The 26,354-nt window shown below is 42.1% G+C and overlaps 1 protein-coding gene across 1 annotated transcript in view; it reads left to right on the top strand.

The window, feature by feature from the left end:
- Positions 1–19,942: 19,942 nt before the first annotated feature.
- CDK14 (cyclin dependent kinase 14) overlaps positions 19,943–26,354 on the top strand; it is a gene marked incomplete at both ends in the record, with an annotated part of 254,136 nt that continues 247,724 nt past the window's right edge. The window contains 2 exons of the mRNA XM_080339518.1: positions 19,943–20,033; positions 25,468–25,499. Coding sequence (XP_080195644.1) covers positions 19,943–20,033; positions 25,468–25,499 — 123 coding nt within the window. The remainder of the gene's footprint in view (positions 20,034–25,467; positions 25,500–26,354) is intronic.

Genomic DNA, 26,354 nt, shown 5'->3' with positions numbered 1-26,354 from the left:
TTGCCTGTGGGTGATGAGGTGATTGCCATTCCTTACAGAGCCAAAGAACCTGCCTCTGCTTTGGCTTTAGTAACTCAGTGCTGATTTGGGACAGTGTTCACTTCCATTCTTTCACTGGATATACCTGTGAACAGTTTGTGTACCTCTGTATACAGTTCTCAGGAGTTTATATAAAATGTTTCCCAGTTCCTGAATCTGTACTGCAACTACTGTTAATGGACTGATGGTCCAGTTTTCCTTTTTTCCCCTCATTCTTTCTTAACTCCTATTCAGCACTTTATTAGTAGGCACTGATTTTTATATATATATATATATATATATATATATATGTTTCTTCATCTGTCAGCTCCTGTCAAGTCTGAAGTATTATTCAGATGGCTGTCTCTGAAGAATGATGATCTGTGATAAGAGTGAGTTGATAGTGTGGAAATAAAACATGCTGATGGTTTTCCCTGGAGATAACTTTGGCAAAAATGAAGTTCTGTCTGCTGTCTCACAACCCAAGGAGTGACATTCCTGCCTTAATAGAAAAGCATTTTTCTTCAACACCTGTTACAGTATGTGAAGGGCTGTCATGTATTCTAACAAAAGGGGGAGGAGGGACAACCTTTTTTACAAGTTCAACAATAGTGAAGTACTTGAATAAAATATTTTGAGAATACAGAATGGGTGCTGCATTGCTGCAGAATAGTTGTGTTACATCTAAAGAGAAGGTTGAGTGGTTCTGTGCAATCTTACACACTGTGTTAGCTTGGCATTCCCAAGGTACAGTTGTGGGCAAAATTATCTTTACCTAACTTACCATATACTAGACCTTAACTTTGTAGTGTGGGCTATAATTGATACGAAATGTCAAGATGGACCTCTATTATTCTATAATTTTACTTACACAGTTAGAGAAGGCTGTTAATTTGACTATCATGGACAGCAGCCTTAAAGCTTAATACAAAATCCAAAAATCCCCAAACAATCCCCAGACTTTTTAGATTACTTAACCCTTTTTCACTGCATTCATTGGAGCAATTAATTGGATGGAAAATATCCTTATTTCAGTATATTAATTGCAGCTTTCTCTGCTTTCCTGTGTGTCAGTATCTCTTATTCTTACAGAAATACTGGATTTGGCTTATAAATAGAAAGGTTGCTAGTTTTTGTATTTCAGTGTAGCCACAAGTAATTGGGAAAACAACTGTAGAAAGAGTTAACATGGTATCTTTGGTTCTCAGGTGTGTGAACAAAGGCATTTAGCATTTTCAGTATAAGCTTCCCCTCCTTCATGCTTTTTCAACAGATAGAAGGGATGCAATATATAAACAAAACTGAAGTAGGAAAGTGGTATAACCGAAGCCTGAGAGCCATAATAGCTCTGCTAATAATCTGTTTTTCTCAGACTTCCCTTTCATTCACACTCTATTCTCCCTTCCCTCTGTCTTTATACTTTCTATTTTAGTGGGTTTTGCTTGTTAATTTTAGTAGTGAAGGTTTTGCTATCTGAAAAGAAAAACAATCTCAGAAGTGAGAAACTTAAAATGTGTGTTTATCTTTCAACAGAACTTCCAGTACTGAAACCTCAGTGGGTCAGTTTTAAGAGCAATGTTGCTGAGTGTAATTTATGTATGTAAAGAGAATTTTAATAGATTGAAGCATGCTGTTTTACCTTAATACAGGAACATACTTGTTGCCACTTCTGAAATACTGGATTTGATGATGAGTCCATTAAGTTGTTTATACCATGGTCTGCTTTATTGTTATTTGATTAAGTAGACATTTTGAAAAACAGTCAATTTTCTGGTGTTTTTTCTTTTTTCTTACAGCATCTTTGTTTCAGACTCCCATACATAGTTTTCATCATCTATCCTTTCAAAGAATCAGTATACCAAACTGCAATTCCCTAGATGAGGAAGAAATCTTTTACAATGAGGTGGTAAAACCCTGGCCCAGGTTGCCCAGAGAGGTGGTAGGTGCCCCATCCCTGGAGACATTCAAGGCCAGGCTGGACGGGGCTCTGAGCAACCTGATCTAGTTGAAGATGTCCCTGTGCAGGGGATTGGACTGGATGAGCTTCGATGGTCCCTTCCAACCCAAACTATATATGTTTACACCACTTATGTGCCTGAAGGGTGGCTCTGACTTGGCAGTGCCCCCAGCTGAACCTGCAGTTCTTGAGATTTTTTTTGTTGCCCCAGTAAGAAGTGGGGTAGAGTCAGCCATTATGCTGTTCTTCTCTTCCCTCTTCTGAGTGTCAGAGGCTGAATGGTGACAGAATGAAGAGGAAAAAGGATATTCAGACTGAAGATGATGGAGAGATGATCAGGGTGGGAGTTGGGAGGTCAGTAGCCTGGGGAGATGGTAAAGTTGGCAGCAACTGCATGTCCTTGTTATGTATCTCTGGTTATGTGTGAGTTCAAGAGCATTTGTCCTCAACAACGCACTTTAGTTATCAAAACAGTCTCTGCTTTCTTTTCTGATGCTGAGTTCATACAATAGATATTAAATATCAGAGAAGAGAACAAAATTATTTGTTCCACTCTGCCTCTTTGCTGCTTTGTTAAGCCGTGGTGAAGGTGCAATGTGCAAGCAGGGAATGAGCCAAACCATCCATGAGCAGGAAAAGTTGTGAAGGGAGTCAAAAGGGAATAGGTAGTGGGGAGATGATAGAGCAGTGATCAAAAAAAGGTGTTTTCTTTTGCGCATCTGATGAGCTTTGCTTTTGAATTATGTCCTGTCACTTAAAATAGAAATTGAAATACACAGTTCATATTGCCATAGTGAGCATTCCCAGATTGATTCACTTACTCTATCAATAAGCAGGCTTACTGTTTATAAGAAGACTGGCTGAAAATTGCAAACTTTCCTGACCAATCTGACACAGTTTACAAACAAACTATTTAGTGGTGTCTTAGCTGAGCTTCCATAAAGTGGGAAGGGTAGAAGGTAAGTCTAGACCTAGAGAAATTGCTAGTGGATTTCAGCAGCTTAACAAGTTTATCAGTCTTCTGACTGAATGTCTTGACCATCAGTATATATTATTAATCAAATGTTGGAGTGGCTTTTCTTGTGCTGATATAGCAATTGCTTCTCAACGAGGAAAAGTAATAGAGGGCAGAGCTTTTGAGCTGTCACTTTGAGTCAAGTGCTTGTGTGGCAGATAAATGGGTAACAGCAAAGTCACTTTGAGAACCATGTAAGCTTGAATCTGTTTGTGTATTAACATGATGAAGTAAGATGCAGGATGAAGATAAAGTTATTTGCAGTTGGACCACAAACATGTTTGGTTTTGGTTTTGTTTTTTTAACTTTGACCTTCAGTCCAATCTGTGCAAGGAGCTGTCAAGTAGCAACATAGCAAAAAGGATTAGGAAATTTTTAATTACTCCAAGTTGAGGTGGATTTTCACAGCACTGTTTCTGTCACAGTTTCTAAGCTAACTATGTCTCTGACCTGCATCTCAAGGACAACCTTTCTTATACCACTACTTGTCACCTGGCTTGAAATAGAATCAGGCACTTGGTGTTCTCAGACCAGCCCTAGTTACTTATTTCCGGTGCATCAGTTCAGGAATCTCTCACACACACTGCTCTTGTCCTCAAAGACAATGTCCTTCTAGCTCCCATTACTTCCTTTCATTACTAGTTTTTCCTTCATATGAACTTGGCATTTCCTATAACCGGATGACCTCTCAAGTCCTCAATCCTGGCAGAACAAGGTTTGCAACTTTTCAAGATGCGGTGTTAATTTCCAAGGTAACGATTTCACCTATTGCATTGCAGAAGTACCAAAGTTTTTCTTTAATGCTGCAGGCTTCTTCCTGTATATTCTTGAAATACCACTAATCTACATCACCACAGAGTGAATTCAGATCAGTTAAGCACTGGACAAATGAGATTGGTGTGGAAAAGAGCTCCCATGGCATCTGCAAAGGGAAATCCTGTCTTCCTGACCTCCTGGAGTTCTAGGAAGGTGCTGGTGAACACACAGGTAAAATCAGTCTATTGAGTATGATACAGCTGGATTTTCAAAAAACCTTTGACAATACTGCACACCAGAAGTTACTGAAGAATTATGTTCTTCCAGTACTTAAAAGGGGACTATAAGAAAGATGGGGACAGACTTTTAAGCAGGGCCTGTTGTGCTAGGACAAGGGGTGATGGTTTTAAACTAAAGGAGGGGAGATTAAGGTTCGACATGAGGAAGAAATTTTTTTACAAGGGTGGTAAAATAGTGGCCCAAGTTGCCCAGGGAGGTGCCTCATCCCTGGAAACGTTTAAGGCCGGGCTGGACGGGACTCTGAGCAACCTGATCTAGTTGAAGATGTCCCTGCTCATGGCCGGGGGGCTGGACTGGATGAGCTTTGAAGGTCCCTTCCAGCACAAGGTATTGTGTGATTCTAGGAACAAACTTTATCTGAAAGCTTGTTAAAGGATGGAGAGCAAATAATTTTTCAGAACAGTGATGAATGAGCTGTAGGGTATCCCAAGGATAGGCACTAGGCCTTCTGCTGACCAAGAGAAGGGGGTCCACAGTGAGATCTCCAAGTTTGCTGATGATAATGCAGGACCAGTTGTGAGGAAGACTGTGCAAGACCTTACGAAACTGAGTAGGTGAGCAGATGAACCTCAGCATAGAAAAATGTAAAGTAATGTAGCAGAGGAAAAATACTATGCATGTGTGATGCAGCTCAGGAAAAAGATTGGAGAATCATTGCTCATAATTGTCTGAAATCATATGGCAGTCAAAAAAACCCTAACAGAATACTGAGTGTCAGGAGGAGGATGAAGGGGTGTCAGTTTGTTGCTGCATTAAACCTTTTGTTTCATGAGAAGACCCTAAAGGGCTGGAGCTTTTCAAACTGGAGGGAGAGAGATAAGTGAAGTTTACAGAAATCAAGGTGGTGGGTAAGGGGAGTACAGAACTATAATCCCACATTACCAGCACTAGAACACACTCAATGAAAGTAGTAAGAGATGAGCTTGAAATAGATAAAGTGCTTCTGGAGCTAGCTGCTGTGGGGCTAAAGAGGCAGTGCCAGAAGGTTCAAAGGTGAATTATACAAGCTCCTGGACAGCTAGTCATCTTCACAGGCTCTATGACATTGTTAATAAAATTGAGGCTCAGGAATGGTGTGAGGGGAATGGACTGCAGAGTTTGCATTTTATCTCTAAGTGCAATTCCTTTTACCAATTAATTTTCTTTATAAGTACTGAGTAGCTGATTTTAAAAAGCATGTTTTGTGGCAGAGCTGACACTGTTGCAACAGACCAATGAACTGCTTTGAAGCTTTATTTGAATAGCACATGGCCAGAACCAGCAGGACAAAGGCTTCCCTTTGCTTCTGCTCATTTTTGGGACGCAGGTTGTGGGTACAGCTACACTTCTTTCATGGCAGTTACAGAGCAAGAGGAAGCACGTGGGCATCCGCATGGCACCATTTTGTTGTGGTTGCATTTCTGGGCAAGCTAGTGAAGGGATGGCTCATTCCTGCCTCCACACAGCTGCAGTGCCAAGTGCAGATCCTGTGGTCTGAAAAGCAGTATTTCCATCTTTCAGTACCCACCAGCAGAGCTCAGGTACTGTGCATTAGGAGGGACTACTTCTTTCTGAGTTTTAGACTTCACGGTCTCAGTTATATCACTCATTTTTCCCTCACAGATAATTGTTTGCCGGAGTTTTGCAAAGATCCAGATGTTGGCACGGCAGTGTCAGCCTCCTGAATGTCCCCAGGCAAGATGAACACTGGCCAAAGGGACCTTTGATCTGACCCAGGAGAGAACTGCTTGTATTTTCAAGGCTGCTTCCCATTCCTCCTGTCTGAAGCCACGTGTGTAAGAGTTGCAGATGATCCCTTCCACTGTGCGGACAGCCAGAGCTAATCTCAGCCTACGCAGGTCAGAATAACACTCACTGGTTGAGAAACTCTTGGGAGGGCAGAAGTCAGTGCTTAAGACCAGGGAGGATTCTGCAAAACATAGAAGACTTCATAATCTGCTGTAACTTCTACTTTTTTCCCCGCATCACCTTTCCCATTCCGTTTGACACTTATTACAGCTATTTATTTGCTTCCTGTTTATCTAACAAGAGCCTTGAAATTCTTCCTGCTGCCGCAAGGACCTCTTATCTCCCATTTATTCTGAAAGTTTGCTTCAGATCTTGAGAAACATCCCTTCTCACGATGTACTTGGATACCTTCACAGCTTTTACCTTCTAAGACATAAGTAATCTTCTCAGTTGTGCTGAACTTGAATTTTCTGCCATGTATGTTCAAGAATTTAATCTATTTATCCATATACCATTAATTTCTACAAGCTGTGATCTTCCGCCTCTTCTGCTTTTCCGTGGTGTTTCACAGCTGAATGTCTCCAAGATGACAGACTTTAAGACTAAGCCATGTTCACATGCGTATTTCTGCATGTGAAGGTAGCTGCAGAGACCATGCTGGAAAGAAATGAGTTGATAGGAGTTGTGCTGATGGAGACTTGGGCCAGAAGAGCTAATGTGAGCTCTCCCAGGGTGGCAGCAAGGGAGTCCAGAAGACACTGTAACCAAAATCAAATATCTCACTACTTTCAGAGATTTCCGTTTTGCTTTGCACTTTTCTCTTTGTTCATTAATATAGATTAATATAGTTAATATATATTGTTAATATTCAAAATAGCACTAGAGGCACTTTCAGAAATCCCCTATCAGGGCTAGTTTTTTACTTTTTAATGTGCTGTTATACATATGGAATGGGAGCTTTATACCTGAATAACACAGAATAAAAACATTTGGGAAGATATTTTTTTGAAAAGGAGGCTAAATATCTGTCCTGGGATACTGGAGTCATGGCTAACTATGCTCTGATTAGCTCCTGCTTCTGCTGAAACACACACTTCATTTCAGTGCTTGGTTTGGTCCTGGACATTAAGTTGATTTACAGGAGACCAAAACTTGGTGTAGGTTGTTATGGTGAATTTGAGTCAGTGGCATCAGCTGGACTATGGCTTCTAAGGGGCAAATACCTCCCATATACCCAAATTATGAGAGTAGTTAGGATCCAAGCTAATTTCTAATTTCGCTGTTATAAAAATTGGTTTGTTACTGTTCACATCTCTGAGGAAAACAAATGGATAAATAGGGATATCTGCATAAGGCAGAACCCCTCAGCCATGATCACTATTGTCTTTATTAAACATCTGCCTTCTAGGGATATCAGAAGCACCAGCTTCATCAAACTGTAACGTGCTTGACATTGCCCAGATGTGCTAATAAATTGTTTCCTGCAGCTTATCACACTTACCTATGGGCATCTATGTCATGTTAAGATTGTGTCTAAGGCTCGAACATGGGGCCACAAAACTGACAAAGGAGAGTATTCAAGGCTGCCCCAGTGCTGAACGAGTCTCCTCATCAAATGTAGAATATGAAGGTGAGCCAAAGCCGCCCAAAATCATGGTATTCCAAAACTGGCAGTAAAATGGTTGAGTGCAGAAAATCCGTTAGCACAAGGGCTTTTTGCTTTTCAAATCTGAAAAGATAAGAGTAAGGGATAGTATAAAACCTTGTTCCTAGAAGGGTTTTGGAGAATCCCATTTTTGGTGGGTTGATTTCCCTAGGCCAGACGTACTTCGCTCAGGGGCTTTGCTCTGGGCTGCAGCGCACTGTGCCAAGCCCACCTAATTCTTAACTCTGGATTTCATCACTCTGTGTGTATGTAAAAATGTCACTGTCCTTTTAGCCAATTTCTTTTAAAATAACTTGTAAGAGTTCCATTTAGTCACCCTGTATTTCTATGGATGGCACGAAAACCTTAATCACCCAATTAGAATGTGTAATGATATTGTAAAAATCCCTATTAAACGAAGCAAAGGAATATTTAAAAAAGCTTTTAATAGTAGTGACTAGACATGATAGTAGAAGAAGGAGGATAGATACATGGGGTTTATTACATGCAGATATGGTACTTTCTAAATTGAACTTCAAAGGACTATGACCAGTTTATTAATTTAATTCACTATACAAAAAATTATCAGAATATAATGAATAAATTAAAATGTTATCTATACAGCATGTTATCTGTCTAATTCTCAGGCTGGAATTAAAAAGAACACAAAGAATTACAAGAATTTAGGCACTCATTTTCATGTTTGCATAACGTTTAAGATATGTCTAGACCCTTTGTTAAAGTGTATTATAAATCAGATATAGATAGTGGAAGATAGAAATCTCTTTGCTTTTATTTGGAAGAATACATGGATTCAGCAATGTTTTCAGACATATATTCCTGGATTTGGCAACTTGCTTGATTTCTTCTCTGAATCTATCATTTATTTATAAGCTACTGGGGAGCAAGAGGTGAGTAAATGAAACCTTTCAGATGCATTTGCTTACCTATACTCCAGGGTAAGTTCTGCCACATATTGACCTTGGGAGAGTGTTCTCCTTTTGCCACTTTCTATATTGTTTTGTCTTAGACCATTCCAAGTTTATCAGCACGCCTATTATTAACAAGCACTCCCTGCTCTGCCCTCCTCCATCTCCGCAGCATCAGCAGCAGAAGAGACCATGTGGTACCTCCGTGCAGAGCCCTCAGCTGCCTGAAAATCAACCACCTGGGGGGGGGGGGGGCATTAATTTTGGGGGGAATCCATTCCCTGAGTGGTTCCTGGGGCTGGCACAGCAGCCTGCTGCTGGTTCAGGGGGAGGACAGAGCATGCAGCCATACGGGGGCTGCAGCAGCCCACACCGGGCCTGGCCTCTCTCCCTGGGGAGTTCGGCCATTTGAAGGAAAGCACAGTGCTGGTTTAATTTTAATTCACAGGGAATGATTTTTCTTTCAAAAGGAATTTTTTTTTTTTTTTTAACTTTGGAAAGCATGAATATATAATCCCTGCAAATATAGGAAAATAAATCAGAGAAGGTATTTAGTGCCCCCAGGGTAGAGAAGGTATTTAATGCCCCCAGGCTAGACAGCACCAGCTCTGGTGATCAGACAGTCCTGTGATGGACTTGGATCCTGAATATGATGTAATAGTTCTACAATGTTGGTTTTAATCATTGCACTGGTTATTACTTTTCTTAAATGAGTATCACAAGGGAACTGTCATTTGAAGGAGTACAAAATTAGACTAGGATGTGAAGCAAAAAAAGGAGCCATAAACCTATGTCTTTTATTACAAATTTCCTTCCTGACATTCTTTTCAGTACACCAAATAGATTAAAAATATTTTAATGTTTTCCTTTGATCTACTGGTTGCACCACCTAATGAACTCTTACTCTAAAATACAGATACATGACTTCACCTGAATGAAGACAGACAAAAATATACTTAAGAAGGAGCATACTGGAGCATCAAGGATCATAACTTAGGAATCGGGGCTTCCAGCAAGAAACAAAGTATAAGTTAGCTTTTAAATATATTTTGGACACAGTAAAGCAGGTCTTGTCTTTGAGTTATTCTTGGAAGATCTATGATACAAAACTGTGCTCATTTACTCAATATGAAAGCTGCTCAGCTGGACAGGAAGCTAGATGCAGCCTGAGCTGTTTGTCATTACTGGGACCGCTGTTCTTGTTGACATCAAACACAGACCATGAATCACAGCAGCTGAATTCTCTATTTGAAAAGACAGATGACCTTTGGACACTACTGCACCACAGAAAGCCCTGCTAGGTCACTGGCTATCACTTTCCAAGGCCGATCTTTAATCCTCAGTGTGAAAGGTGAAAAAAAACAACAAGAACAACGCTGTGGAATCATCCTGATTCTAGTAAACAATAAAAAAGTACATTTAGACACCATCAGCCCAAACTGAACTTGGTTAAGTGAGAGAAAATGTCCATCCCTGTACAATATTTGGAACTGCAGAATTTTATGAACCCTCTGAGGGCAGGAGAAGGTCCGCGTGGTTGCCATGCCTTGGAGCACACTGGCAAAGGGTCTGGCTTGTGGCAATGGTTGGGCACTACAACACTGCTTGTTTGAGAGTCCAAAATGATGAAGAATCTAGAGGGAGCCAGAAACAGGAACATCTCTGTCATGCAGTAAATAAACAGCGAGAAGTTACCCAAGAAGTACGTATCACTGCTGAGAAGTTTTCTTCACTCTGATAAAGCTGGCTGTTTGCAGCTGAGGATCTCTTTCTGTTCCTTGAAGGACCATGTCCTTTGCCTCCTAATCTGTTTTCTCCTGAAGAATGTCCAGAATATACTCCCTTCTCTTCTTCTTAATGGTCTTTTCTGTCTGCTTTTCCTCTAGTACCAAGGAGAGGACATGGGTTATTCTGTTTTACTGGTTTTCTATGTTTCCTCTTCTTGTTCTCACTAGCAATTGAGAAATAGTGTATTAAATTCTCATAGAATCTAAGGTTCTTCTACAGCAAATAGCTATCTATGAACTGGAGGAACCAGGTGAAAAGGTGGCTCTAAGGCAATACGAATTTTGTTTCATTTAATTGGGGTGGAGGAATGAAGGCCTAGTGTCAGCTCCTTTGGGATGCTTGGAGCACGACATGCAATTATGAGAGCCTTGTTTTGTGAACTCAGGAAGCTGGAATTATCAGGGGCTTTCCTTAGGACTGTATAACCCACAGATATTTTTTCTGAAAGACATTTTTCTTAACAGGGACTCTGTCAAGTGAAGCTTTCACCAGAAAAATTACCTTGCAAGGAATCTGTCTTGTGAATTGCTCCCCAGGGACATTTTTCCCTGGGTATCCATACTTATTTGTATTGTGTATCACTTTTTATAAATCTTAGAGATACATCAATTCTGGATGATTGTCACTGCAAGAGGAATTTCAGAAATAATGTAAATACTTTAGCAAATAATGCGGGATTACTCACTTCCTAAACTCTTGCTACATTAAACCGAATCAGACTGAAAGTCCTGCCCATTTAATCACATTTTATAAAGGAGAAATATAAAATACAAATTCTGGAAAATCCTGTACAAGTAAATTAAGTCCTGCTAGAGTACCTTGAGATTGGTGAATTTTTCTTATATAAACTCAGAAATAAGCACGGGAATTAGTCCTGGATCGCCTAATTATTTTCACCAATTAGATAAAGAGTTTAGGTACTTAATTTCAAGCTTGAGCTTAGCTGATGTGAATGGATATTAGGCTCAAAATCTGTTGTTTTAAAATTTGATCTTTAAAGTCTCAGTAAGATAAATAATCAAGAGTTATAAACTTTGAATAAAGTTAGTTGCAATATTGCTTGTGTTTTGGCATCAATTCATTACTGATGCAAGAAGAGATATCTCGTAATAATCCATGTTTGCATGCAGACCAACAACAATAATAATGAATGTGGTAGGCCAGTGATGTACTAGGACCTCTTAGTGCCATTAAATTCTGAAGTCACTGTGCAATTCTGGCCAGCAGCTTTGCAGGGATGAATCACAGGTCCTCTTCTCTGTGCCAGACTGACTCCTTCCTGCTCAGATCTCAATCGGCTTCTGACACTCCTCTTGTGTGTCCAGCCTAATGCTCCCAGTCCACTGCTTTCCTCTTCATGTGATTTTTCTTACTCACCAGTCTCTGACTCACCTCCTTGCCTCCAGCTTTGGTATGTCAAAAATGCATATCTTGAATAGACTGCTTGGCCTTTGGAGAGCACTCCTTCCACCCAGCACTTCTTCACAATATTTGTCCGAGGTCCTATCCTTTCATCACCCGTGGAGAGCTGTGTGTTTTAAGAGGTTCTTCAAGAGGCAGTGGGATCCCAGTGGGACTGTTGTGGAGCAGTATGGGTCAGCCAGGGCTCAGGCAGGGGATAAAATGGACTCTGGATAGCTCAGGTTACAAGGGGTGAAATGAACTAAGACGTCATTACAACTAACGCAGATGCTCTCTGCTGTGACTTGTTTCTTGCTAGTCTATATGAAAAGCACTTCATTAAAATAACTTGTGTTGTCACCTGGCTTATAGGTCAGCCACCCCGAGTTTTCACAGCACTATCCTGACAAGACTGTTACAAGTACCATAATTAATTGGTATGCCTGCAGTCACAAATTTAATACAATAACCTGGGCTTTTCTCCTCCTAATTTTGCAGGAGGTCTCACCTTTTAGCATTTACTCCATGCTTTATTTAAAAAGATACTGAGGGAACTGTCACATATTGTTTTTCACAAAGGTCCAGGCTCTTCAAATCTGGCAGCACCTTCTTTCCAGTGTGACTTTTCCTCCATGTAGCTAAACCCCTCATCTCACAGACTGGCTGCCACAAGCTCCTATCCCTCAGTTTTGATAAAGGTTCTTTATCCTGTTTTCCAAAACCTGGTCTATAGGTCATCTTTGCAGCTTATCATCCCAAGTATTTCTTTCCTGCTTTGTTTCTTTCTGCTGCCTCTCTATCTTCTGCTGTATTAAACACCCCCACCTTTTATTTCCTTTTAAAACTTTCAATTACATAAATCCATGAACTACTTAAGTTCTGCTGTGGCACCAACTCCTACCTCTAATTAGTGTCGTTAGCTCCTCTTCAGTTGAATTTTCTTTAGAATGTCTTTATACATTCTCCCTAACTCCTGGAAGCAGGGCTTTAAACAAGCACAAAGCCTCTCTTTCATCTTCCTCAAAACCTCATTTTTCTTGGGAAATATACTCCATAGTGGCCAATTTTCTGTGCCTTGTGCTTCTGACTCATTTTGCAGATGATGGGTACTACCGTTCTCCAACTATCACATGTACTCTGACAGTCCTCCATTGTAAATTTTGACTGCAACACTTTTGTGACAGAGACCATATCTGCATTATCTGCATAGACATCACTTCTATAAGACCCCTTATCACTATATAAGGCCCCTAAACAGCAACCAGAGCCTATACTGCGACTGCATTGTACGAAAGACCTGGATTCAGCAATCTGGAGCACTGGTTTGTGCTGACTCTGTGAAGACCAAAGATACTGCAAGTGAGTAGTGAAGGAGAGTACTCCGTTGTGGTTTTGTGGTACTTAATTTTGTGCAGTGCTTCGTTACCACAGTGATAGGAACTAAATAAAACTTCAAGATACAGTTTCCGAAACCTTCTCTCAGCGAAGAGTGGCATGTGGGCTGAACTGTTTTTAACTGGCTTAGGTGCTGATTTTGGGATAGAGCTGAGTGGAAAGAACAAGCGTTGTTTTAACACATGCCTGAAGTCCATCTAGATTTTCACATTAAGAAGTTAGGTTTCCATTTTGACAAAGCAGCCTTTCATATATAACTCTTGCAAAGGTTTTGTATTATTTTGAGGGGAGAATTTCTCTCTCTTTGTGGAGGTAACATTCCCATTATACTCTGTCCTGCAGACTAGAGCAATCCAAAAAAAACCAGAGAGAGATGAATAAATAGAGTCCATCCAATATGCTGCTTACCTAATATGTCTTGTCTAAATGCTAGTCATTGCAAATGATTAAACTAGATGAGATGTGGCGAAATAATCCGAAACCCAACCAATAAGAAGCTGGAGAGATCTTAGAAATAAAGTAGGGTTTATATTTTAACCTTGTTTTCATGCGATATCAGCACATGGGTATATAATTTTACAGGTAACACTTGAATATTCACACCCAGAATCAACTGGGTTTGAGTGTCCATGTTTTCAGTATCATGGTTTACCTACAAGAGGATCCTTGCCCATGAGAAATTTCCCTTGGCTGTGTATGTTAAGTCTCATATTTTCCCAGCCCGAGTCAGTTGGGCTTCACATGCACCCAGGCACAGACCTTCGAGCTGCACCAACAGTGCTACAGTGCTGGCGATAGCCAAGGGTTTTGCTGCAAAGAGCAGTTGTGATATTACAGTAAACACCCTTCATTAAATATTTATGATGAAATGTCATGATTCACACATGCTTTTTGCATGTATCTAAATGGATCAACCTCAGTCCTCCTGATGCTTCATTTTGCACCATTATGAGGGGGTTTTTTGAACATTTCAGTGACTTCAAAACAATGGGGTCTGATGTCACAATGTTTGAGGCCATTGGATTTCAAATGCCATTTTCTCTTTTACTAGACTTTTGTCAAGATGGCACAAGAAAATGAGCTCATTAAAAGGTTTTTCCACTTATTTCACAGAAACAACATTCAGCATCAATGCTGTGTTGCTAGGTAGCCAGGTGATCCCAAACTGGAAAGCATCTCAGCTCATATATTCCTGCAAATCTAACATGTTATACTTGCCCAGCAGAAACTCTGAGATTACACAATTTATAGTGCAGCATACATTGTAAAAGCTTTAGTTTTATAAATGATACTTATGTTACTTTATTAGTTTGAAGTATGTAGGTTTCTGACGCATTTTCACTCCTGATTTTTTTTTCTCTCCACTCTGTATCAGTAGTGTGATTCCCTCCATCTGTGTGTACAAGGTATGGCTGGGATGGAGTTAATTGTCTTCATGGTGGCTGGCATGGTGCTATGCTTTACATTTGTGACCAAAACAATGCTGACAACACACTAATGTTTTAGCTACTGCAGGGCAGTGTTTGTACAACATCAAGGCCACCTCTGTTTCTCATCCTGTCCCCCCAGTGAATAGATTGGAGGTGTACAAGAGGTTGAGAGGGGACACAACCAGGCAGATGACCCAAACTATCAGAAACACAACGGAGAGGAGCAGGGTGTAGGTAGGTTAGCCATTGTTTACTCAGGAACAGGCTGGGCATTGCTCTACCTGTGGGAGGTGGTGACTGATCACCTTTGCATCACTTGTTTATCCTTTTCTTTCTTTTTCTGCTTCTCCTTTGCTTATAAAATTATCAACTCATAAGACTTCTTGCATCTGCTCTTCCTTTTCTCTTCATTTCTTAAGGCGGGGCAGAGGGGGTGGGGGATGAGCAAGTGGCTGTGCAGTGCTCAGTTGCCCACCAGGGTTAACCTGCAACTTGGTGTCATGGCCAAACCAGAAAGAGCTCATACTTCCTTAGCAATGGAAGTGTACTCACTTATGCCATGAGGAAGATGCCTGACAGGGACAGGAACTACAAGCGTCAAAGTTAAAAATGCTACGTTCCATCTGCAGCCATGCCACCTCTAATGTGATGGTATAAAGAATGAAACATAAAAAAAGTAATCCACATGTTCATACATGAAAAAAAAAATGGCCATGAGAGGTTACTGGAGAAGTAAAACCATGGGTGATTCAGTGGGCCATCTTTAAGCAGCAGCTGGCCACAAGGTACTAGGAAAACCAGGCTCTCCCCATTGCACCTTTGGAATGATGTTTGTGTGAGCCCTAACTCATCCCTCCCTACCCCATGGAGCAGGGTCTGGCAATGGCAGCCAGGCTGGAGAGACAACATCTGAGCCTGTTTGTCCTTCTATCATCAGCAGGGATGCACAGAATATCAACAGGGGAAATTTCCACAGGTTAATAAATGCTGGGATTTAATAACACTTACCAATAAGGCAATAAATGATACGTCAGCTCTGAGAGCTTTTGAGCGGTAAAGTTATGATGTGGACATAGATTACGCAGGTACTATTCTCCTGTTGTTGTTGCAGTTTAATTTTTGTCACTAACACATTTTGCTAGTAGAGCTTAAAGGTCATGTCCCTAAGGATACGGCACCGTTTGTGTTAGCAGAGCTTGGCTTTCTCTTTGGATAACAGTCATCTTGGATTGAGTATTACTAGAGGACAAGTGAAAGTGAGATTGTGGGGAGAGGGAGAGGAGGGGGAGTGTAACATCCATCTTCATCACTGGAGGGTCACAAAAGGACTGCTGTGTTAACAAGCAACACAGCTCCTAGCACTCAGGTCCCAGACGCCGCAGCAGAGAGAGATCTTTTCAAGGTGAGCAGACTGGCCTAACAGAGAACATCTCCAGCCAGGGAGATTTATGAAAATCTACTTTATACTGGCAGCAGAAGGGCTGGCAAGACAGTCATACTGACTATTTCATCCCCCCAGACAGCCTTGAGGCGAGGGCTTACTCTGCCTACCTAACGCTCCAAAGCAACGGCATTAACTACCTCTTCCACAAACACACACTGCTTGTTTATGTGCTCCTAAGGTTTCTGAGATTCAAACACTTGGCCCAAGAATGTAACCTAAGTAGGTACACTGCTTTTCAAGAGCCCCTGAGGAGAAATGCCGGGGGGGGTCGGCAAACCAACACAGAGGTTTAGAGAGAGCTCAGACCATATAAAATCACTTTGTAAAATCAACAGCAAATGCCCTGAGATCTGGAAAGGGCACAGCTCTGCATTACACTCTGAGCCACCATCTGCACCACGCATCACGGATTTATTTTTTGTTGTCTCATCTTACCCTGCAAGTAATGAATAGGGCAACCGTGGCTGCTCCATCTGCAGCAAGGAGACTGCTGGCACGCCCCGTGCTCCAGGCCCATGACCGCATTGCTTATAGCCTCAAACAATATGTTATTTTACACAATAATGAACAAACTGCCAGCCCTGCTGTCTCCCCTTCTTCAGAAATAAACCCAACCTATACCTCAGCGCGAAACATTTAAATGATTAGGCTCGCTGGCTCGCAAGATGTGTGGAGACAAATGTTTCCTGTTGTCCAACTTGCCAAGTGATATCTTGGCAAATATTTTTCCTGCACTTGATAATCCTTATATTTGCAGAGTGATTCAGCATGACTCAGTGGCAGTGGCAGAGGTCAGGATTTGTAGTGAATTCTTACCAAAGCCAGGTAGGGAGATGCTGGAATCATGAAGTAACTGCAAGCAGGTTATTATTTAGGGTATATCTTTGGGGAGCTGATGTGAGAAAGGACACTGTACATCAAGTGCCTGGCTTTTTATAATACAAGTGCCCCATCAAATGCAAACATGCTCTAACTTTGTACAGGCTTGTGGAAGAAGGCAGCAAACAGGAATATTATTTAGCATTTTTTTCATGTCAATTTTCTCAGGCCACAAATTGCAAGACTTAAACATAAAAACAGAGCTGAAAGCCTGCCCCTACAAGGAAGCAAAACAACATCCTTAGAATAGCTGCTATCTCTGTGGTTTGCTAATTGCGCATTTCTGCTTTACTGGTTTCCTGAGATGGGTGATGGAAATACAGAAAAGAAAAATAAGAACCGCCAGCTTATGAGCTTGATCAAAGCTACAAAAGTGATTCCACATTCCTGAATTCAATTAATTTTCAACACCAGTACCCTTGGAAACAGAAGAGGTTTGGGTGGGGGAGAGAACAAAGAGGGACTTTAACAAAAATATTTCCATCAACTAAAGGCCACTGAGGGGAGAATAACACAAACTGCAGTGTGCAGTCTGAGGATCTGTGCACAGCTTCAACCTCATCCTTCCTCTGCTGGAGAAAGGCTGTGTGGCATCTCTGCAGATTGAGGTTGTACAATTTTCAGCAGACGAGGCCTGGGTTTCTCTCACTGGCACCACACTGATGTCTAATTTAGGCAAAATTTTCATTGATTTAAAAGACACTGACATATTCTCGTAGATCACTCCCAAGCAGCTGCAAAGCCAGATGCTTGTCAGAAACTCTAGGTTGCCTGTGCTTCTGTCAAAGACAGCTGAACACACTGTGGTAGCCTCGCAGAAGCTTGTCCTCCACAAGTGACAAAGTCATAGTTTATTTAGAAATAGGGGCAAAATGGGAATATTGGTGCACATTCACTAGGTCCTAGTATCTAGGCTATTTCACCAGGTAAGACACCATCTATCAGTTAAGCACAGTTCATTATGGGTTCCTTAGAAGCTCTCAGAAACTATATACCTAATTGCCGAAAGCAAGTGGCAGACTGAATTACAGTGGTGTTGGTACAAGTCTCAGCTGGGCAGCAGGGCTGCCCAGTGTGAATGGCATGTATGGAAAGTGCGAAGGGCTCAGATGCTAAACTTAGTTTCAGCTCGTGGACCAGAATATTTTATTTATGATGATGGCATTTTCCCCTCCACTCAGAGCAGAAATATTCACCAACAGTAATGTCACATTTAAACAAAGGTGAAACTATCAACTTTTATTAAGGACTTAAATGTCATTTTTTGCAATGACTGAATAAAATATCCTTAAGTGCTTTTGTCCTCCCTTCTTTTCTCTGTTTCTTTGTAATTTTTATCTCTCCTCTCTTTCCCTGCATTGCTATTTACAACCTTTCAGTTTCCACCTTCTTGCAATTTCCTTCCATAACATGACATAGATAACATTAAAAGTGCCATTTTAGCTCCTGTTTCCAAGATGCTAACAGGGTCAACAGTATTCACACTTCTGAAAGCCTTTTTATCAAACTGTCTGCAGATTCAGGGGTTGTGTATAAGATATTTCACCAGGGTGATTGTATTGCTATATAGCAGCACAATTTCCCATTATTTTGTATGCCACAAGAGATACAAGTATAAACACTTATAGTAGATTATAGTAGAAAATAGATAAACTTCCACCTTGAGATGCTACATATTTGCGACCTCTGCTGCATTTTAATAGAAAGGTCTGATCCCAGAGCTTAGAGTTACAGATGGCTTAAAACCAACCCACCTAAACACTTGTCTAGACAAATGTGCTTCTAAAATTGAGTTAACAACTCTTAGCTTGGACACCATCTAATCCCAGTAAATTGTGTTAGTTAGCCTCATTAAAACCTAGGTTCATTTTAATCAGATAACATGCATTTAAACACATTTTAAACCATGCAAACCTGGGCTTTAAAATGTGTTACCTAACGTGTTTTGTTCTTGAAAAGTACCTATTTTAAATTTTAGACTAGACATGGCCATCCATCTTGATGGGTTAAACTGATTTATTTTTCAATAATGTTGGTTCAATTGAGTTAACAAGATCAAAAGCTCCCAACACTCATCAAGCTGCAGACTAGCGCACTTGAAGGCATATTATCTGGCCGTGCTTTGAGACATAAATGGAGAGGAGCCCAAGTTTCAACTTGAAGGGCTGGCTGTACACTCACACCAAGGGGCCCTTTTCCTATTAGCCTCACCACGGCTGCTGGGGTAGCATCCCAGCCAACACCCACCCAGAAATCAGGCCGGGAGGGCGGCTTCTTCCGCCGCCAAACCTACACAACTTGCACCGGCCTTTAAAAGCCGCGCTCCGCGGGGAGCAGCGGATCCCTCGCCCAGGAGCGGAGCCCTTGGCGTCCTCGGCGCGCCGACTTCTGCCGGCTCGGGGGATAAGGCAGCGCGTCCCCAGAAGACCGCGATGCAATGGCTTGGGGTGCCGACACCCCCGCTGCACACGATGTATTTGTTCCCCAACCAAACGCTACCACAAACCTCTTCCATGCTGCCCCCGCCCTAAGGGCTCCCGGCGGGGACTGCCACATCGCTCCCCGGCTCGGGACGCGCCCGCAGAAAGCCCGCATCCCTCGGCCCGCCCGGCCCAGCTCTCCCCGCCTTCCCCCCCCACGCCGCCGCCGCCGCTTCCTCTCCCTCCAGCCTCACCCCGGTAACCGCCCGTCCCGCCGCCCGGGGAAGGGCGGGGCGGCCGCGGCTGCGGCGCGGGGCGGGCGGGGGCGCCGCGGGGCTGGCGGGGACTCGGCTCCGGCGGCTGCCAGCGCGGGCAGGGCCGGCCGCCTCCCCCCGGCCGCGGCAGGGGCTCCCAGGCCCGCCCAGGCTCCGCCTCCTCCTTTCTCTCAGCGCACCCTCCCTCCCCGGCTGGCTCCCTCCCTCCGCCGGTGCCCGCAGCCCCTCGCCGGACTTTCCTTTCACTCCTCCGTCTCTCCTCGGCGCTGCTTTCCACCCTTGCCCTCCCCGCCGCGTCTGCCTCTGCCGGGGCAGCCCGGGGAAGGGGGGCGGAACGGGACGGAGCGATGAGCCGGGCGGTGGCGGCGGGGAGCCGAGCGGCAGCAGCAGCAGCAGCCGCCGCGGCTTAGGGCTCCTCTCTCGGGCGGGACCAGCGCTGTCCCGCTGCGCCCGGCGGCTCCCCGGGACAATTGGGGAGTCCCGGAGCCGGAGAGGGGGTTGTCTCCCCCGGAGCCAGGGGAGCGGGGGTGGCGGCTGGCGAGCGCGGGGGCGTCGTCCCCCCATGTGTGACATGATCGACTCGCACTCCGCCGAGAAGATCAGCAGGATGAAAAAGTTGCGGAGAACTTTATCGGAGAGCTTCGGCCGAATAGGTGAGTCCTGCACACGCAGGGGGACCCCGACGGCGCTGCCTGGAGCCCCCGGGGGGGTCCCGGCTGCGGAGGGCAGGGGGGTCGGTTCTTTGCCGGGCAGCGCCGTGCCCGCCGGCGGCGGAGCAGGGACGAGGGTGCCCGGCGAGGAGTGAGGGGTTCGCTCGGTTGCGGGGGCTGTAGGTTGAGCGCTGCAAGGCTGGAAACACCCGAACCAACGCTGTTCCAGAAAAACGTTTCTTGGGAAAAAATCTCGGGAAAATAACAGCTCTTTCCCGGCAGTGCTGCGTGGGTCTGTAGTGGAGTTAGCCCGAAATAGGCTAGGAAAAAAACAAACTATAAATGAGAGTTGGCTAGCGTGCCTCCATTGCCGAAGACAAACCTTGGCAAAAACCAAATCCTTATTTTCATTTTGTTGCAGGTCTGATAATTTATTTTTTGTTCGGGCTGCACATTGTTTTAAGTTGAGGCATGAGATGCTGAAGCAGATAGCGGCGGCCCAGTGATTTAGGAGGCCAGACAAAAGAAGTCTGTCATCTGCTGTGAAGTCTTGTCGTTCTTTCACTGACATGAAGCATCCTGAGGTAGCGTTATCTGAACGCTGCTGCTGAGTGTGTTATCTCTTGCTATCACCATGCCACTTCTGGTTTTGGCACCAGTTTATTTTGCAGTCGCATTTATTACTGAGAACAATGCCAAAGAGTTCTGGTCTGCTCAGACTGGTGTATAGCTTGCTCTTTGGCACACTGCTTTGCTTAATTCACTGTATTAATTCCCACTGACAGCATCAACATGCAGTGGAGCAGGGAGAGAAGGTACATTGCAGGAGGTGTGAGGTGTCCCCGGGATTATGGGGCAGAGCAGCTGGAGGCAGTGCCAGAAAGCCGGTCAGCAGCTGGGATGGGTCAGCAGTCCCAGCAGCCCCTGTCCTTGCAGACCCTCCATAAGGACCCTTGTGCAACCCACTGGGGTTGTCCCACTGGGACGTTTTCCCTTACAGCCAGTCTGGCTGGCAGACATGGGTCAACTTTCAGAGCTGCTTTGTCCCAGTGAGAGGATGTGAAGTGTCTGTGCTGCGGCCACGAGCTGTAGTGTGTGGTTGTCCCTCTGAACCCCTACCAAGGAGGTGCACTAAAGTATGTGGGCATTATAGTTTTTCATGTGTTTTATATGCATTCACTGTACTACTTTTAGCTTTTAAGGACTGCAAACTTTAAGCATAGGATAACCTTTGAAATCAGGTATGTTTTATTGTCATACTGTAAGATGAAAATTCTGAGAAAAGCTCATTCGTTTTGATAAACCAGAGAGTTTCAAGGGTAAATGCCAAGTTTCAATTGTGAAGTGAATGGCAAGTTGTAAATCTCTTTGTCCCAATATGAAAATAGCTTTCACCTATCATCAGTCTTAAACTTGTAAAATGCATTTAACTTTCTTTGATTAAGAAAATAAAAGGCAGTCAGGTGTTTGGTCTGTCACGTGTCTGTGTGCGAGTTTATAGATACAGAGAGACGCTCTTATACAGAACAGTGCAAAGGTTTCACTAATGGCAGAAGTCATTAAAAAAAGAAAATATTTTGAATGAGGATGCTGTTTTATTGTGACAGAGATAGTCCCATTAATGCCTTTTAGGGAGCAGAGCACCTCTGGCTGGTAATTTCTGTATGTTTTAGTTGGCTCTGTTGTGTGATCATCTCTTTTGGTCATTTTTCACAAATTAAACAACCTTGTAGTTTCCTTGGGAGCTTTGGCCTGATTTTGGAGACATGGATGTCTTCCAACTCCTTGAGTTCTTTGTGTGTTCAGCAGTATGGGAGTGTGGTTGGGTGCCTGGTTTATTTGTTTATTTGTGGTGGTTGTTTTGTGATTAAAACCTCAGCTGTTACTAGCAAGACTGTTCGATCTTCAGATGCTCATCACTGTAGTGACTGCACTTTCAGCAAAAAACCTCTAATTTATCAGTATGAGGTTTGAACATAGTCCACTCCCTGATACCCAGAGCCACAGATAAACCCAAGCAAAGTAAGCCTGTGTTTAAAAAACTCTTGACTTGCATACCAGGAAATCGTCAGTTAAAACACATGCTGTACTTAACTCTTAGTTTGAAATGAAGGAGAGAAAACCAAAACCTCATTAGAGAAAGTCTTTCTCAGTATTTGTCACTCTGATTTTACAGCTCTTTTTTTTTTGAAGAGCTCGTTCCTTTGTGAGATTTGCAAATGACTGATTTAATATGTGTCTAATCTGGAATTTTATCACTCATTTGTTCAGTTGTGATTTATTATAAATAATGGTGATGATCTTTTAACTTTTCCTGTTCTGCTGCAATTTGTGTGTTTTCATAGGTTTAAGTGCACAATATAGCAACATGAGCATAACCATATAAGTGATACAAGAGTAACATGGTGTTGGAGTCAAAAAATTAGCAAGTCTGACTCTCCCATGCCGCAGTAGGGAACACCTGATGGCCATTCTTGGCATGGTGCAGCACTGCTGAGCCTCCCGCTCTGTTGGCAGCATCCCAGCTGCCAAATACAATTCTTCCAATACTATGAGACCCCATCATTTTGATGCCAAAGTTTATGTTAGCCTGTTGGATGGGAGTGATGGAAATGTATCCTACTTGTCATTGGCAGTGTTTGTTGTTTTTGTTTTTTTTGCTAGGGCTTGCAAGTTAATACTCAATAAACTACCTTCAGGACCACCTTCTCCCCACAAACTAATCCTCTGTTGGAAAGGCTACAGTGTGCCACAGTATGTTAAGTAATGTTTGAAGCTATTTCCCCAGCATCTTTAGATAAAAGAGGAGGTAGCCTTAAAACCAGATTAGTCATCCCTGGGGCACAGTGAAGGGCCATTATTTGGTACCAACAGTAGCCCCAAGACTTTCCCATCTCCTTAACTGTGAACTGTTGCTTTCTAGCCACCACATATGGAGACTGGCAGAGGGTGGTGAAGAACTGGCTGTATTATACATACATACTGCAAAATTATGATCCAGCCTAGTCCTAAGAATGTTTGTTTTGCTCAGCTGAAAAATGTGATGTGTGAAATTGTTCATCTCTGAGCCTTCAGCCTGAGCACTTGCTTTGTGCAAGTCTGGTAAAGGACGATATGGCACTATGGTGTGTCAGAGGAAATTCATATGGCCTATAGTGACAAACTGGAGTTAATATTCCAAAATAGGATGGCTTTTTACTGCAGAAATTGCACACTCGCAGCTCGAGAATAATAAACTATCTTTGCAGCTAAGGCACCCTTTCTCCTGGCAGAATTTTTCTGGTGTTTCAAGGAGTGTCCCTCTTAAAACTTCAGTCATTGTAAAGAACTTACACTACTAAGAATCTGAAAATTGTATGGATTTTTTTTTTTATTGATGTTTCTGTCAGCATATCCATTTTTAGACAAACATCCAAATTAGTTTAAAAATTCTGATTTCCTTGCTTGCATACTGTGTTATTCATATGAATGAATGTACCATACTGTATGTTAACCAACTTCCAGAGATTCAGTTGACTCATTGTTTATTTTCACATTTAAACTTTTATTAGATTTGGTTCGTAGTTTTATGCTTTGATAATTATGTAATTAAAATTAATAATGAGTAATTTTATAAAATTACCATCATATTTTAGTTATGTAAAGAGTTCTTGGCTATGCATTTGTTGAATCATACAGTACCAAAACCATATTTGAGAACTCTTCAGCTCACTCCATTTAATTCCAGTTTTCTTATGCAGTATCTTTAGTCAAAAACTAACACCAGAATAGGAAGAAAGGAAGGAAGAAAGAAAGAAAGAAAGAGAGGGAAAACATTGCTGAGATTGCTCACAGTGCACCAAGAGCAGTCTGTGGCCCCTTTGAGCATCCCTGGGCTTTGTTACCAGCTCCTCACTAAGACAAAGGTCATCTCCAGTAATTGCCTCTAATGTACACTCACATAGCTCACATACCTGAGATAATGAGAAGTTCATTTGTAAACAGTTTATTTTTAAGTTCAGCAAAGGTTTTTTTAGCGGTTTAAAAAGAAAAGGATTGAATCAATGACAAACAAACAAAACAAGCAAACACCCCAAACCAAACCAAACAAAACACCAAAAACGTTTTTAAGACATAGCTGTATAAAATATGCTGGTTTGATGATTTATTTCGAAAATGCTTTGTAGTGAATTGGTTGTGAGTGGAATTATTATTAAACAGAATCTGATTAAATGAGTGGCCACAACTCTCATATTCTTTTTGGAGAGTCTTAAAAATTTAGTCAAAGGTAGAAGTTAAGACAAGCCAAAACTGCACACTGAATCACAGATTCCTGTTTTCTCTTGTTCTGTTACATTGTAAATTTTGTTTGGTTATTCCTGGAATGTTTTGGTCATGTGGAAGTCTTGTGTTTTGGTAAGGGAGGAAAGCTTGTCAGCATAACCTAGGTGTGTTATATACTAATTGAAAGTTTGTATGTCGTGTGACCTGAAAGGTAAATTAAAAGATCAGAGGTGTGTTCTCAAGTGTTCCACGTCAGGGTTCTTTTGTTTTGTTTCATTACTGACCATGAAATCTAAATGGGTAATTGTAAAACAGTAATCTTCAAAGATTTGAGGGAAGATGCGTTTGACATCCCGAAGCAATGGGAATTGGCAGGCAAAGGGAGGCTGGACCATGCCTGCTGTCCTGTACAGGAGATCTGGGATTTGTGCCTTGCTGCACATGGCAGAGGTTGTGGAGATGCAGCACTTTCTGCACAGGTGTCCTCGTCCTGCCTCTGTTATGCCTCTCATGCAGCTTCCACCATTTTGGGGTGTTTTTTTATTTTTTTTAATTTTTTTTTAAGTTGATAATGCTGTTGCTTCTGAACTTCAGAACTATTCATGTCTTAATTTTCTTACTTTACCAGATCACATGATTTCTGCACTGTTTTCCTCTTTCTTGTTTGTTGATTAATTGCTGGTTAACAGTGTAAGAAAGACAGAAATCTCTTCTGCTTTCATGCAAGTCATATTGTAAAAAAAACCCAAAACCAAAACCAAACATGCTACAGTCTTTCATAAAGATTTAGTACTTGACAACGTGAACAAATGGTTGGATGTTTATTATACTTTCCCTTTTTGAAGTTGTCAGGTTCTCCATAAGTGTTTTCACTCTCACTAGGAATTAAAAAAAAAAAACAAAAACAACCACCCCAACCTTGCAAACTCTTATTTTCTTTAACCTGAGAGAATAGTATTTTTCATAAATATGTAAAAATACTTTCTTGGAAACATGCTGTGCAGCCCTGCATTCCATTTACAGATTCAGATTTTGAGTATAAAATTGTTATTCATACCAGCCTGTTCTTTATAACAGGAAAATGCTGCTCTGTTTTTCTCTTTTCTGATGTTAGTTACTTTGTGCTCATTGAAATGCAGTACAGATAACTATTTCTTTTTTTTTTATTTTAAAGCCTTGAAAAAAGAAGATAGCAGCTTTGACGAGGTAGGTTAAATATCTTTGTTCCTTGCGTACTCCAGGTATGCCTTAGTATTTCTCACTAGTGCTAAAAGAAACCCATAGATAGTGTTAAAATGTCCATATGTGTTAATACATGCATATTGCTTGAACATATTTTCATTTTCCAAATAACTACCAGATGAATTTGTTGGTTAAAGGCTCTGAATGGAATGCTTAGGTTTTTCTGGAATATAATAAAACTGAATGTTATATGAAAAGTGGTCATTTAAAAACATCCCATGCAGAGAAATGTTGCATGCAGAGAAAATACTTTATAGAACTTTGCCCATGGTAGTTCTCGTAATTGTAGGCCTGTACTGTAACAGACAGTGAAAGAACATCACTCTTGAGAGGACACCTTATATAAAGTGCCGCTGCATTGATGTCTTGCTGAATATGTCAGCTGAGATTGATGCTTCTTATGAAATAAAAGAAAAAAACCCACTACTACAAAACCAGCAGGTAGCTGTATTGGTAAAACTGACACTTGGTTATTCAGTGTAATTAGCTTGTCCTGACCTCTCTGCAATATGATATGTGTGTTAATTTGTAAAATACACTGCTCAGGATTTGTGCTTGCTCTTACTTCTGGTGGGCTTTGAGAGGTTCAGGTCGGTGCAGGTTGTCCTGCAGCGCCAGTTGATGCAGGAAGGAGTGTACGTCTTGGTGTGATGGCTTTGTCACTCTGCAATCAGTGCTTGCCTTGTGCTTCCCTCTGCCACCATTACTAGAAGCAAATGGTAATATTTTCATGTGTTGATGTTATGCTTCTGGCATTTCTGTGTTTTCTTCTTCATTGCATGCTGTAAGCTTAAATTCTTGGCTGATTACAGTGAGATA

The sequence above is a fragment of the Nesoenas mayeri genome (assembly GCF_963082525.1).
Source record: "Nesoenas mayeri genome assembly, chromosome: 2".
NCBI lineage: Eukaryota > Metazoa > Chordata > Aves > Columbiformes > Columbidae > Nesoenas > Nesoenas mayeri.
Note: the sequence above shows the minus strand (reverse complement) of the source record. Positions and strands in the feature narration are given on the sequence as shown.